General features: G+C 38.0%; 1 protein-coding gene across 5 annotated transcripts in view; it reads right to left on the bottom strand.

The window, feature by feature from the left end:
- Positions 1-2820: 2820 nt before the first annotated feature.
- The window catches only part of LOC100412584 (neuroligin 4 X-linked), a 333835-nt gene continuing 321826 nt past the window's right edge, over positions 2821-14829 (bottom strand). For all 5 annotated transcript variants that reach the window (XM_035289881.3, XM_035289879.3, XM_078364503.1 and 2 more), the window contains one exon: positions 2821-7172. In XM_035289881.3, the coding sequence (XP_035145772.2) occupies positions 6323-7172 (850 nt within the window). In that variant the 3' untranslated portion in view covers positions 2821-6322. The remainder of the gene's footprint in view (positions 7173-14829) is intronic.

The following is a 14829-nucleotide window of genomic DNA, read 5'->3' as shown; positions in this document are numbered from 1 at the left end:
ACAAGAAGAGCTAACAATCCTAAAATATATGGACCCAATGCAGGAGCACCCAGATACATAAAGCAAGTTCTTAATGACTTACAAAGAGACGTAGACTCCCACACAATAATAGTGGGAGACTTTAACACTCCACTGTCAATATTAGATAGATCAACCAGACAGAAAATCAACAAGGATATCCAGGGCTTGAACTCAGACCTGGAGCAAGCAAACCTGATAGACATTTACAGAACTCTCCACCCCAAATCCACAGAATACACATTCTTCTCAGCACCACATCACACCTACTCTAAAAACTGACCACATAATTGGAAGTAAAGCACTGCTCAGCAAATGCAAAACAACTGAAATTATAACAAACAGCCTCTCAGACCATAGTGCAATCAAGTTAAAACTCCAAATTCAGAAGCTAACCCAGAACTGCACAGCTTCATAGAAACTGAACAACTGGCTCTTGAATGTTGAGTGGGTAAACAATGAAATGAAGGCAGAAATAAAGAAGTTCTTCGAAACCAATGAGAACGAAGACACAACATGCCAGAATCTCGGGGACACATTTAAAGCAGTCTCTAGAAGAAAGTTTATAGCAATAAGTTCCCATATGAGGAGAACGGAGAGATCCAAAATTGACACCCTATCATCAAAATTGAAAAAGCTAGAGGAGCAAGATCAAAAACTCAAAACCCAGCAGAAGACAAGAAATAACTAAGACCAGAGCTGAACTGAAGGAGACTGAGACATGAAAAATTGTTCAAAAAATCAATAACTCCACGAGCTGGTTTTTGAAAAGATCAACAAAATAGAGAGACCACTAGCCAGATTGATGAAAAAGAAAAGAAAGAACGACCAAATAGACACAATAAAAATGATAGAAATCACTACAGATTCCACGGAAATTCGAACCATCATCAGAGAATGTTACAAACAACTCTATGCACATAAACTAGTAAACCTGGAAGAAATGAATAAATTCCTGGACTCCTGTGTCCTCCCAAGCCTAAACCAGGAGGAAGCTGAAAGTATGAAAAAACCAACCTCAAGGTCAGAAGTCGAGGCAGCAATTAAGAGACTACCACACAAAGAAAGCCCAGGTCCAGATGGGTTCACAGCCGAATTCTACCAAACACACAAGGAGGGGCTGGTACCATTTTTCTCAAACTATTCCAAAAATCAAAAAAGAGGGAATCCTTCCCAAATCATTTTTTGAGACCAACATCATCCTGATCCCAAAACCCAGCAGAGACTCAACAAGAAAAGAAAACTTCATGTCAATATTCATGATGAACATAGATGCAAAAATCTTCAATAAAATATTGGGAAGCCGATTGCAGCAGCAAATCAAAAAACTTACTCATCATGATCAAGTAGGATTCATTCCGGGGATGCAAGGCTGGTTCAACATACGCAAGTCTATATACGTAATTCACCAAATAAACAGAACAAAAAAAAAAAACACATGATTATCTCAATTGATGCAGAGAAGGCATTTGACGAAATTCAACAGCCCTTTATGCTAAAAACTCTCCATAAGCTCGGTATCGATGGAACGTATCTCAAAGTAATAAAAGCTATCTATGACAAACCAACAGCCAATATCATACTGAACGAGCAATAACTGAAAGCATTCCCTTTGAAATCCGGCACTAGACAAGGATGCTCTCTTTCACCACTCCTATTCAATATAGCACTGGAAGTTCTAGCCAGAGCAATCAGGAAAGAAAAAGAAATAAAGGGTATTCAAATAGGAAAGGTGGAAGCCAAATTGTCTCTATTTGCAGACGACATGTTAGTATACATAAAAGACCCCATTGCCTCAGCCCAAAAACTCCTAAAACTGATAAGCAACTGCAGCAAAGTTTCAGGATATAAAATCAATGTGCAAAAATCACAAGCATTCCTCTACACCAATAACAGACTTAAAGAAAGCCAAATCAAGAATGAACTGCCATTAACAATTGCTACAAAAAGAATAAAATACCTTGGAATACAACTCACAAGGAACCTAAGGGACCTCTTCAAGGAGAACTACAAACCACTGCTCAACGAAATCAGAGAGGACACAAACAGATGAAGAAACATTTCATGTTCATGGTTAGGAAGAATTAATATCGTCAAAATGGCAATACTGCCCAAAGTAATTTACAGAATCAACGTTATGCCCATCAAGCTACCATTGACTTTCTTCACAGAACTGGAAAATACCACCATGAACTTCATATGGAACCAAAAGAGAGCCCGCATAGCCAACTCAATTCTAAGCAAAAAGAACAGCGGGGGGCATCACATTACCGGATTTCAAACTGTACTGCAAGGCTACAGTAATCAAAACAGCATGGTACTGGTAGCAAAACAGAGATATAGACCAATGGAACAAAACAGAGGCACTGGAGGAAACACAACTTATCTACAACTATACAATCTTTGATAAACCTGACAAAAATAAGCAATGGGGAAAGAATTCCCTGTTTAACAAATGGTGTTGGGTAAACTGGCGAGCCATGTGCAGAAAGCAGAAACTGGACCCCTTCCTGACACCTTACACTAAAATTAACTCCAGATGGATTAAAGACTTAAACATAAGACCTGGCACCATAAAAACCCTAGAAGGAAATCTAGGCAAAACTATCCAGGACATAGGAGTAGGCAAGGACTTCATGAACAAAACACCAAAAGCATTGGCAACAAAAGCCAAAATAGACAAATGGGACCTAATGAAACTCCACAGCTTCTGCACGGCAAAAGAAAGAGTCACTAGAGTGGATCGGCAACCAACAGAATGGGAAAAAATTTTCGCAGTCTACCCATCTGACAAAGGGCTGATATCCAGAATTTACAAAGAACTCAAGCAGATTTACAGGAAAAAAACAAACAAGCCCATTCAAAAGTGGGCAAAGGATATGAACAGATACTTTATGAAAGAAGACATATATGAGGCCAACAATCATATGAAAAAATGCTCATCATCACTGGTCATCAGAGAGATGCAAATCAAAACCACATTGAGATACCATCTCACGTTAGTTAGAATGGCGATCATTAAAAAATCTGGAGACAACAGATGCTGGAGAGGATGTGGAGAAAAAGGAACACTTTTACACTGTTGGTGGGAGTGTAAATTAGTCCAACCTTTGTGGAAGACGGTATGGCGATTCCTCAAGGCCTTAGAAATAGAAATTCCATTTGACCCAGCAATCCCATTACTGGGTATATATCCAAAGGACTATAAATCGTTCTACTATAAGGACACATGTACACGAATATTCATTGCAGCACTCTTTACAATAGCAAAGACCTGGAATCAACCCAAATGCCCACTAATAGACTGGATTGGAAAAATGTGGCACATATACACCATGGAATATTATGCAGCAATCAGAAATGATGAGTTTGTGTCGTTTGCAGGGACATGGATGAATCTGAAGAACATCATCCTCAGCAAACTGACACAAGAACAGAAAACGAAACACTGCATATTCTCACTCATATGCGGGTGATGAAAAATGAGAACACATGGACACAGGGAGGGGATTACTAAACACTGGGGTCTATTGGGGGGAAAAGGGGAGGGCCAGTGGGAGGGGGAGGTGAGGAGGGACAGCCTGGGGAGAAATGCCAAATGTGGGTGAAGGGGAGAATGGAAGCAAAACACACTGCCATGTTTGTACCTACGCAACTGTCTTGCATGTTCTGCTCATGTACCCCAAAACCTACAATGCAATAAAAAAATTTTAAAAAGATTAAGAATAGTAGCCTAATAATAATATTTTTTCTAATTTTTTCTTTTTTGTAAATAGCAAGTATATTTTTTCTCATAAAACTCTATAAAGATTCTATAACTTTTTTTCATGCAGAAATAATACATCATTTAAGCTACTAAATCACTTTTGATCATAAACCCATGTAAAAGCTTAAGTTATTCACTTAATATGAGCTCTTCTTTTTCTTATTAAGATGCCACAAGCCTGTCACATTTCTGTCATATTGCTAGCAGAAACAACTGGAAATACTAAATGAATATGGAATTCACATTATAGAATGACACCAGCATGGATGCCATAAATCAAGTCCTTTGCAGTTTTATAGAGAGCCTAATTTTTGGTTGTCCAGTTGGGGTCATACATTGTTTGCAGTAATGGCCTGAACATAGCTCTGTGAAAATAATGAATTGGGAATTAAATCTTACCATGACTCCTCCCTGTAGGAAAGAAATATTACTTCACGTGTGCTAGGCTGAGATCATTATATTTCACATATTTATACACAGAGAATCACTCAAGTTTAACCCAAGACAAGGAACAGGATTTGGGGGTAATTTTTATGCATTTCTAAAAGCATTGTTTTCTTTTCTAGAAGTCACTCTCAAACACTGGTATATTCCTAAAGTTTGAGTGTAATCAAAGTTGTTATTGAAAAAGCCCCAGAAAGCTGGATAATTTTATGGGGAATGTCCATTTTAGCAGAGACATTTATAAAACTGGATTTCTAGAATAAACCACAATGCAGCCCAGGGACATGATCATCAAATATCTTTGGCCACTGTTCCTTGGTAATGCAGTAATCTTGGAAAGACAAAATATAGAGAAACTGTTGCTACTTTGTTTCCTTCTGCCTTGTAACACTCAAACTTTCCTGAAAATGAGAAGAGAAATAGCAAAATGGCAAGCCATTGAAAAGGAAAATCTCTGATCATATGGTCACCAATTTAAAACGTGAATTTTTTTCACCTCTTTCTTTAAATTGGTGACTAGATCTCCTCAGCAAAATTATTCTAATTTCCAAGAAAACCTTTCCAAAGCAATTTTAATGTTCTGTCATTTTTTCTACATTCTTCAATAATATTGTTTGACTAGATACACAAATCCACAAATAGTGGTATGTCAGACAAGCATGTGTTTTATCCATTAATGATATGAAATATTTTTAAAACTTTGCTAACTGATAAATAAGGAATTAAGTGCTTAAACAAAAAAGGAAAGACATGTCTTCCTTCACTCTGATTAGCTAAGCTGAGCAGGTACTTCATTGGCCAAACCCTCCTGCAGCAGCTAGGGCGCACAGAGCGCTATTAACTCCAAGGGCCATAGCCCCACCAAAGGCAAGCTTTCTTCTTTTTTTTTTGGCACAATCCTGAAATGGGAAGCAACTCTTCTTAAACATATTCAAAGGGCCAGAGCTACAAAATGGGACTTGTATTTTTTTTACCCTCGTAATTGTGTGTGTGTGTGTATGTGTGTGTCTACTTGAACAATTTTTAAATACATTCAACTTTGGGGACATATTTGTATGCTGCAATTTTATAAAAGCTAACATGTACAAATCAAAGCTTTCAAAAACAATGGTCTCCTAAAATGTTCTTGCATGCATCTTTGCAATGTGACAGAGAGAGATAAGCCACAGAGAACTTCTGAGTATTCTGTATGACAAAACATCCTCTTACAAATGAAAATCTCATGTCAGAAAATAACGTTTTGTTTACAAGTAATTAATAAGAAAAGCTTTTTTTTGGCAGAAAAACAGAGATGATATGATTAATATGTATATGTGTGTATATATGTAGTTATAGAAATGCATCTATTTGTAGATATATGCAGAGCAGTAGGAAAAGCAGTATCTTCCAAAAACCTGTTTCAAACTGAAAACATCAAGAAAATATTTTTTTCTTTTTTGTGTTTTTGTTTAAACTCACAGGAATATATATATTTTTATTTCGTACAAAGTATCTTAAATATAGTTCTGGCTGGCAAAACAACTCTGCACAAAACCATACAGATTTCACTGCATAGTCAATTCTTTTATTTTGACAATAAATTTCTACGTTTCCTTCTCTCTGGATTACAGTGCCACGTGCTGGACAAAAGTCCACAGACTCTTTCTTCCTTATAAGGAGAGCCATCCATTGTGTGGCCCAGAAAGAAATGTTTAAATTTCCATTGTAATTAAAAAATATTAAGTGTCCCTTGCTGAGTTCCAGAAGTGTAAGCTGCTTCTGTGATGTTGGAAACACCCAGGTCCTTGAAATGGTGATGTCCTAGTCACACAAAACATCGAAACACTGGGTGGAGTGGCCAAGATCTTAAAGCAGTATTGTAACAGAAATGTACACTTTTCACATTTCATAGAGTCAGAAGTTGATCTCATAATACTGGAAAAAGCCAATGAGAATGGTGCACTGGGACAACGGGATGACTGCTTTTTTGTATTTTTGTCTTAAGTCACAGAGAAAAGAATATTCGTGATTTGGAGACTTTCTTTCTCTGCTTCTTTATCTGCTGTGTATTCCTGGGCTGGAGGGGTGGAGGGAAAGGAGGGGAATGCTGCAAAACTATACTCTAGTGGTGGAATGTCCATGGGGTAAGTTGGTACTGTTCTGCCCTCCGCTGAAGGTGTTGAAGGTGTGCAAAGGCTGCATCCTTGTCAGTGTGTTTGGAATCATGGTGATGGTGTTTGGCGTCATCAGCAGGATGTCATCTGACGACTGGTGCAGAGTGAGGGTGTAGTCTGGTGGGCAGGTGAGCCTCAGTGTGTCGTGTGCCTGGAGCGACGCACACTCGTGATCGTGCTCCAGCTGCCTCATCTGCAGAGACATCATCTCTTCATTCTGGATGTGAGCGATATTATTTGTGGTGTTTCTCTGGGGACTGGGGCGCCTGTGAGTCTCATGGCGCCTCTTGTCCTTTTTGTAGTACAGTGCTGCAAAGGCCAAAATGTTGAGGAAGAGGAGCGACGCCCCGACGGCAATGGTGATGCTTAATTCGGTGGAATAATCCCGTTTGGTTTCAATGAGGACAGTTGTGTCCTCGGGACCCGTTTTGTGAGGGTCCTTCGAGTGTTTGGGATTGTTGGCAGGAGTGATAGCTGGGCGTTTGGTGGTCGGCCATATCTTGGTGGGAGATCGCCAGGTACCATAGGGAAATGAGGTCATGTATGGAGGAGGGACCTTTGTGGTTGTTGAAACATACTGGAATATCTCGTTCAAGTTGTGCAAATGAGGAACGAGTTCCAACCAGAAAGCCACTTTTGTTGCCCGGTAATGATCTCTCACTCTTGGTTTCAACCCAATATGTAGATAGAGCTGGTCTTTGGGATTATACTTGGACCAGGCCACTTCCTCAAAGCGGTTGGGTTTCATGTGAATGAACTTGGTATCCTGTGGAACTGGTTGATTTGGATCACTGGGGATAGAGGGAATAAAACAAGAAAGGTTATACTCTTCCATATTTGACATTAAAGTATCTTAAACCAATAAATCAGGAAGTTACAATACTACAATATGCAGATTGGAGTATTCCCCTCCTGTCCATCTTCCCCTTCTGCTCTCAAATTTTGACATTCTGCTTACATCCTAAACATGTGTACCATATTGTCTTTTCTTTAAAAATTGCTTTCATTATTCTTTTAAAAATAATCCATACCATGATTATGGCACTTTTATCATAACATGTCTACCAGTTTTTAAGGTATCAAATGATCTTCAAAAAGCAAAACAAAGTATTTCTAGAAAAATTTCAGTATTTCAAGTTTCACTCCTTTTGAACTCTAAAACTCATCTAGGAGTCATTTGGCCCAAAAGGGATATTTGGCAATGTGTAGGAACATTTTGGTTTTCATCTACGGAGGAAAGCTCATGTGAAAGCTGAAGGTCAGGGAAGCTCCTAAACACCTTCTGTTGAAGAGGACAGACCCCTGCAGCAAAGAAGTTATCTGGACTAGAATGTTAACAGTATTGTGGCGTAGAAATCCTTATTAAGAATCAATTCTTCAAGAAATGGATATTCTCTTTTTCCTGTAGTAAGTGCTTTTGAAGTAAATGAAGAGATGTTGCAGTTTTAGCAAGAAAAATTGATATTAACAGTCAAAATAAAAATAGGCTGTATCATTACAAAATATTTGTAGACATATACATAATTTGTTAGCTGTCTATCTGAAAGGAAAATACCTATGCATGTGAAGACCTTTCAATAACTGTCTGGAAAAGAAAGCACACTACAAAAGCTGTATTAAATTTGTTAAAATGATACATAGAGTTATGAGGTTAACATGTTTTGGAGAAATGAGAAACCCATAAACAAGCTGAGAGCTGTTACAGATGCTAAGTTGTGCTTAAAAATTTTGTGCAAAGAATTATCTTATTATTTTCACCAGTGGGGACACAGAAAGAGAATTATAAAAATTCATAAAACACACAGCATTTAAATACTTTCTAACCCTTTTATTTATGTAATATTTCCCCTTCAAAAAAGAAATATATAAAATTCTAATTTCTTTCTTTTTTTCTTTACTATTGATCAAGTAAGCTATAAAACCAATAATGTCTTTTTTTATTGCAATTTAGGTTTTTGGGGACATGTGCAGAACATGCAAGATAGTTGCATAGATACACAAATGGCAGTGTGTTTTGCTGCCTTCCTCCCCTTCACCCACATCTGGCATTTCTCCCCAGGCTATCTCTTCCCAGCTCTGCCGCCACTTTCCCTCACCTATTCCCCCTAATAGACCCCACTGTGTAGTACTCCCCTCTCTGTGTTCCTGTGTTCCCATTGTTCATCACCCACCTATGAGTGAGAATATGTGGTATTTCATTTTCTGTTCTTGCATCAGTTTGCTGAGAATAATGTTCTTCAGATTCATCCACGTCCTTACAAAGGACACTACTCATTCATTTTGATTGCTGCATAATATTCCATGGTGTATATGTGCCACATTTTCCCAGTCCAGTCTATTATCGATGGGCATTTGGGTTGGTTCCAGGTCTTTGCTATTGTAAACACTGCAGAAATGAACATTCATGTGCGTGTGTCCTTATAGTAGAACGATTTATAGTTCTATGGATATATCCCAAGTAATGGGATTGCTGGGTCAAATGGAATTTCTATTTCTAGGTCCTTGAGGAATCACCACACTGTCTTCCACAATGGTTGTACTGATTTACATTCCCATCAGGAGTGTAAAAGTGTTCCTATTCCTCCACATTCTCTCCAGCATCTGTTGTCTCCAGATTTTTTAATGATCACCATTCTAACTTCTGTGAGATAATATCTCAATGTGGTTTTGATTTGCATCATCTTAGATTTATTTGTTTCAAAAAATTTGAGGTTATTCATGGTAAAATGTCATCTAGTGGTTAGCACTGAGCATTGACATGTCATGTGCAGACCCAGGCAAGCAGAAAGTTGAAATATTTTAATCAATGGCTCCAAGTGTGAGCTAAGATCTATCTTTCAGGTAATTCCTCCTTGGTGGAGTTTTTGTGAAGCTTCCTCTAGCCATTGCATGTTGACCTGCATAGCAGAAGGCTGCAGGAGCACAGAAAATCATGTATGTGTAGCCATTACCAGACACTGTTCAAATTTCAAACAATATACTTGACCCAGAGGTGCCACATGTGTTAAACTGAGACTTTCTTTCCTCAGTCTCAGTCTGTGGAGGTGATAAAGATATCATTTCCCTTTATTCAACTTTCTGCATCTCTGGCTCATTAAGATCTGTAGAATCTTGAACAAGTTTTCCAGCTAGTATTGGCTTTAACTTGCTCCTCTACATAGTGAATGAGAATATCAACCTTGGAGGTAAGAGAATGACAAAATGTCTGGCATGTGGTAAGAATTTAGGAAATATTATTTCCTTTATTCCAATATAAATATTAGAAGACCTACAGTATTGCAAGGGAGGGATAACTAGGGAGTAATATACTGTATTATCAGAGTATAACTGTAATTCCATATTATATACATTGTAGAGTATATGAGTATACTGTATATTACATACTATGTATAAGTATACCATATACCACAGTTTATACTGTATACTAAGTGTATACTAAGACAGTATATGTATGTGTTTATATTATGTGTATATACATGTGTATGTGTATATCTATCTATAGATATAGGTATAAGATGCATAATGCAATAGACAACATAAAGGACAGTAACCTCTAACTTTAAGTTGAATGCACACTAACTGCTGTACTTTCAGTTTACAAAGAGGGTGAGAAAAAATATATAAAATCTCATCAGTTCTAATACTGTGAGATTTTTTATTTATTCATAAACAATATATTTCAAAAGTATTCTGCTTTTTAATTATTATGCATATTTTATATGGTTTTGAAAAAATTGAATTAATTGTAGCAACTCATGTTTCTTTTGCTTCTTTAATTCCACAGAAATAATTTTGAAATTTTCACTTATTTAATGTGATGAAAGAAAAATGTATGAATAAATAGAAAAAATTTCCACTAAGTTACTAATTTTTAATATTCTAAATAAATGAACAGAAGTGATAATTACTGCTTTATTTTCCATGAATCCAATTTTACTGAATTTGGTCAATTAGATATGGCAATCTTATCTATTGGGCAGTGAGCATCTAGGAAAAGGAGTATTCTGTTCATGTTGGCTACCAGGATATTTTTGAAGGAATTCAGGGTATATTTGAAAGGTAAAGAAAATACATTTATTTTGTTCTTGAAGAGTAAAGCAGAGGATTTTTGAAATCCAGATCAGTGAGCTGCTGCCTGATAACAATCTGTTTATTAAGGATCTTGGAGGCACACAGTCAGAATTCTTACACCTAGATAAACTTGTGGAGATTATGACAGCCCAAGTCATTCTCCCTTACCAAACTCTCCAGACAGTGAGATCTAGGTGTAGGATATCAGTGTTTTGTTTTATAGACTTTATTCAGCATAAGAAGTATTTAAACTCCTGTGAGTAAAATTAAAGATTGTAACAACTGAGGATAGAAGCACAAGTTGTTCTCTCTTTCAAAAGACTCTATGCATGTCTTCCTCCTTACCTCCTGCACTTAACACATCCATTTCCCCACTGTTTGTTTAACCTTATTTGAGAGGTAATCTAGCTGTGTAGACTCCAGTGTCTTTCTAAGGTCTGGTTCATTTCTTTAGCAAGACATAGATGCAGTACTATGATATGTGTTAAAATATCTTTGAATCCTCTCAGCTCTTTTTTTAAGTAGTACAGGTTTTCCTTATACCCAAAGCATTGTTAGCAGTTAACAATCTATTATAAGACTAGTTTATTATTCACTCAGTGATTACTCCTACATACCAGTTTAAAATCTTTTTTTGGTGGGCATAAAAAGGTTGCCTTTACAACTATAATTATGCTGTAACTCTCTTTGACCAATCCCTGCTAAATATCTCATTGGGACATCTTTTTTGCCCACAGATTTAGCAATAGTTTAATATAAACTAATCATAAAATACAAGCATATTGCACTTAGTGATGGGATCTGATGCAAACAGAATAGAAATCACTCTGATGTAGAAACCTCAGACTCAGGGGAACACATTTAAAAAAATCAAATATATGTTGACCTGACTTACCATAATGAAACTCTCTCTTTGCATTTCTGACTTGCAATACTACATAAGTTCTTCTGTTACATATTATAATGCATTTCTAAAGCACTGTTCTTTGTTATGTGTTATAAAAAGACCAAGATTCAGCTGGGTGCAGTGGCTCATGCCTGTAATCCCAGCACTTTGAGACACCAAGGCGAACATATCACAATGTCAGGAGGTTGAGACCAGTCTGGTCAACATGGTGACACCCCATTTATACTAAAAGTACATAAATTAGCTGGGCATGTTACTAGATGCCTGTCATCCTAGCTATTTGGGAGGCTAAGGCAGGAGAATTGCTTGAACCCAGGAGTAAGGGGTTGCAGTGAACTGATATCATGCCAGTGCCCTCCAGCCTGGGCAACAAACTCAGTCTCTGAAAAAAAAAGGGTGGGAGAGAGACCAATATTCCCCCACTCGTTGTTTTCCATCTCTTTGCACAGAGCTCAAAATGAAATAATCATGAATCTATTGGCACATCAATTTTATTGATCAGCTTGAATAAATCTCTTTTCTACTATTTTTCAAAAAAAATTGAGAGAACAATCACTTTAATTGAACCCTTTTCAAACCTTAGAGATAGTCTTCACTTTTCCTTGATGTTGCTCCTCATTTCCAAAATGGTCTCAATAGACCCTATTTTTCCCATGCCTTTGAATATTTGGGCTTGCGTGGTTCTCTTTCAGCATGATTGGAGTTTCCTGATCTTGACTAACATTGAAACACCTCCTTGCTACAAAGGAGAATCTTCTTCATCAACATCCTGTCTTGATGAAGGTTATCATAGCATACAGTCTCTGCAGCAACGTCCTCCTCATTTCTACTGTGTGGATTCACTGACTCTACCTTTCTAAGATGGGAGAGCACTCTCACCTAATGCTAACATGATAACATACAGGCGACATGGTTTGTAAGCAACGATTCAATTGTTACTCCCTCCTTCTTTCCTTCTTCACCTCCTCCCTTTTCTCTTTTCTCTCTCTCACTCTCTTTTTCCTGTTTTATTCTTCCCCCTTTCCCCACTCCTTTATTCCTCTCCTCCTCTATCCCCTTTTCTTTTCCTCCCTGTTTCTCATCTTTCCTCTTTCCCTACCTTCTTGCTTTCTCTCTTCATTTTATTCCTTCCTTCTCTGCCTCCTCTTTCCTTCTTTCCTTCTGTTCTTTGTGTCTCCTCACTCTCTCTTTCCCTCTTTTCTCACTCTTTTTTCCTCTTTTCTTTAGTCCCTTCTTTCATTTCATCTTTCTTGCCTCCCTTCATCTTTTCTACCTCACCTCCCCAATTCCTTTCTTTTTTTCTTCTTCCCTTTGTTCACTTCTTTTCTGATTCCCTCCTTTTCTCCTTTCTTCTTTCCCTCACTCCTTTCCTGGCTTCTTCCTTCCTTCCTCCCTCCCTCCTTCTTTCCTCATCCCCTCCCTTCCTTCATCCAAACTACCTTTCCTTCATTTTCTTCATCCTCCCTCTTTTCTTTTTTCTGACATGCACATCCCAACATTATTTTTCTGTTCTCATCCCAAATCCAAAGTTTTCTGTATACCAGGTATACAGGTATATGTGCCTTCAAACCTAGACTAAAGGTCAAAATCATCTGCTCTGAGATATCCATATAGAGGCATCCGGACACCATCCACTTTATCTTGACAAACGTGTGCTATCAGGAGAGTGTGCTGTGTGTGTAGGTTTAGAATACTTGACACGACACTCACTGAGAGTGGTAAAACACATCCTGGCACAATGCAATCCTCTCTCCACAGCACTGTGTAGTGACAGACATGCCAGGAGCTATTCTTGTTTCCTCCTGTCACCTCCAGTGTTGGAAGGGAACAGTGATGGTATGCAGAAATAAGCCCTCCTGTTCTGTGAGTCACTGTCTGAGTGTGTGCTCTGCAGAACGGTGTTAAACTTGGCAGCTCACACTGTGACAACAGATAAGGCACATTTCATGCATTCTTCCTACGGTCATCAGGTTGGTTTGTTCTTTGAACCTGGTGACCAGGGAGTCCTCTGCTTCCCTGCACTGATTAGGCCACCACCCAATTTGCAATAAACAAATAACTAGCAACTGCAACAAAGCCCTTTTCATCCACTGACAAACACCTTGCCCACCAGACTGTGCCTGACAGTGAAATTCCTCACTTCCTTCTTTTATGGGGCTGCCATGGAGGTGTGATCACTTCAACTATTTGTATTTGAACCCAAACCTTGCATTTCACATGGAATGTAAGTTCTGAGTAATTTCCTTGGAGAATCATTTGAGTCATTCTGATACCTCTCCAATTAATTAAAAGAACTCACTGTATTAATATACTCAGTGTTATTTCAGGGACGTTTTCCATGGGTAAAAAATAAACAAAAATAGAGGCTTCAGACGGACCAGTGTTTGAGCTCTGGGTATCTCAATGAACTGTCTCTACGTGCAGTTTTAGATTTTAGTAGCATCAGAGCATCTCTCCAAGTTCTAGTGGTTATTCCTTCCTCATCTGCTCCGGTGATGTCAGGGCCTTCATGAAAGCTAGAAGCACCCTCAACACAGACCATGAATGGCAACATGGATGTATTCCCTAAACCCCTCATGGAAATAACAGGCACTGAGCTAAGAAGATTTCAGAAACAGATTCATGGTGTTAGAAATCACTCAATAACAGAGAGATCACTGTAGTGTTCTGACGGCTGTCTCAGACATTTATGATGTCTTGGGAAAGGATACATTGGCTGCCAGCACTGATAACCATCACTTCATGGAACTAATAACTTTCTTTATCTTTTTCTTTTTCCTTTTTTTAATAATGAGAGTGCCAGCCTCAGTCACATAGCCTTTGGGAGTCAGGAAGAGTTAATGAGAATTTAGCAGCATTATTTGAATTTCACTACTGTTTTAATGGTTGTATAAAGTGTAGAAGAATGATTATTCTAGCTTTTAACTTAATATAATTATATAATGTTTATTTTCAAATCATGTGAGGGGGAAAAGAAAAAGCATATGGTTTTAGTGAAAATAAGTAAAGAGTGTTACATATTAAATCAGTAATACATTTTTATGCCAATGTAGCAAAGAATGATTGAGCACCGCTCTCTTGGGACACTCATATGTAGGTCTTTAGGATTCAACAGGATGAAATTCTCTGCAAGGACAGATACCACTTATCTTAGTGCTGCCACAAAAGAGGGCCTGGCCCTGCCTTCAAAGGGTACTAGAGATTGAATACTGCCTCTTCGCAAATTAAGTTACTCTGAAGTCCTCATCCCAGCACCTCAGTATGTGAGCTTATTTGGAAATAGGATAACTACAGATATAATTATTTATGTTAAGATGAGGTCATACTAGAGTAGAGTGAGCTCCTAATGCATTTTGGCAGAAGCTTTTATTGAAGATGGCCATGTGGAGACAGAGACACCCAGGGAGGCTGCAAGATAAGAAAGACAGAGTGGCGGGTTCACCTGCAAGCCAGGAATGCCAAAGACTGCA

The sequence above is a fragment of the Callithrix jacchus genome, chromosome Y, assembly GCF_049354715.1.
Source record: "Callithrix jacchus isolate 240 chromosome Y, calJac240_pri, whole genome shotgun sequence".
Lineage (NCBI taxonomy): Eukaryota > Metazoa > Chordata > Mammalia > Primates > Cebidae > Callithrix > Callithrix jacchus.
Note: the sequence above shows the minus strand (reverse complement) of the source record. Positions and strands in the feature narration are given on the sequence as shown.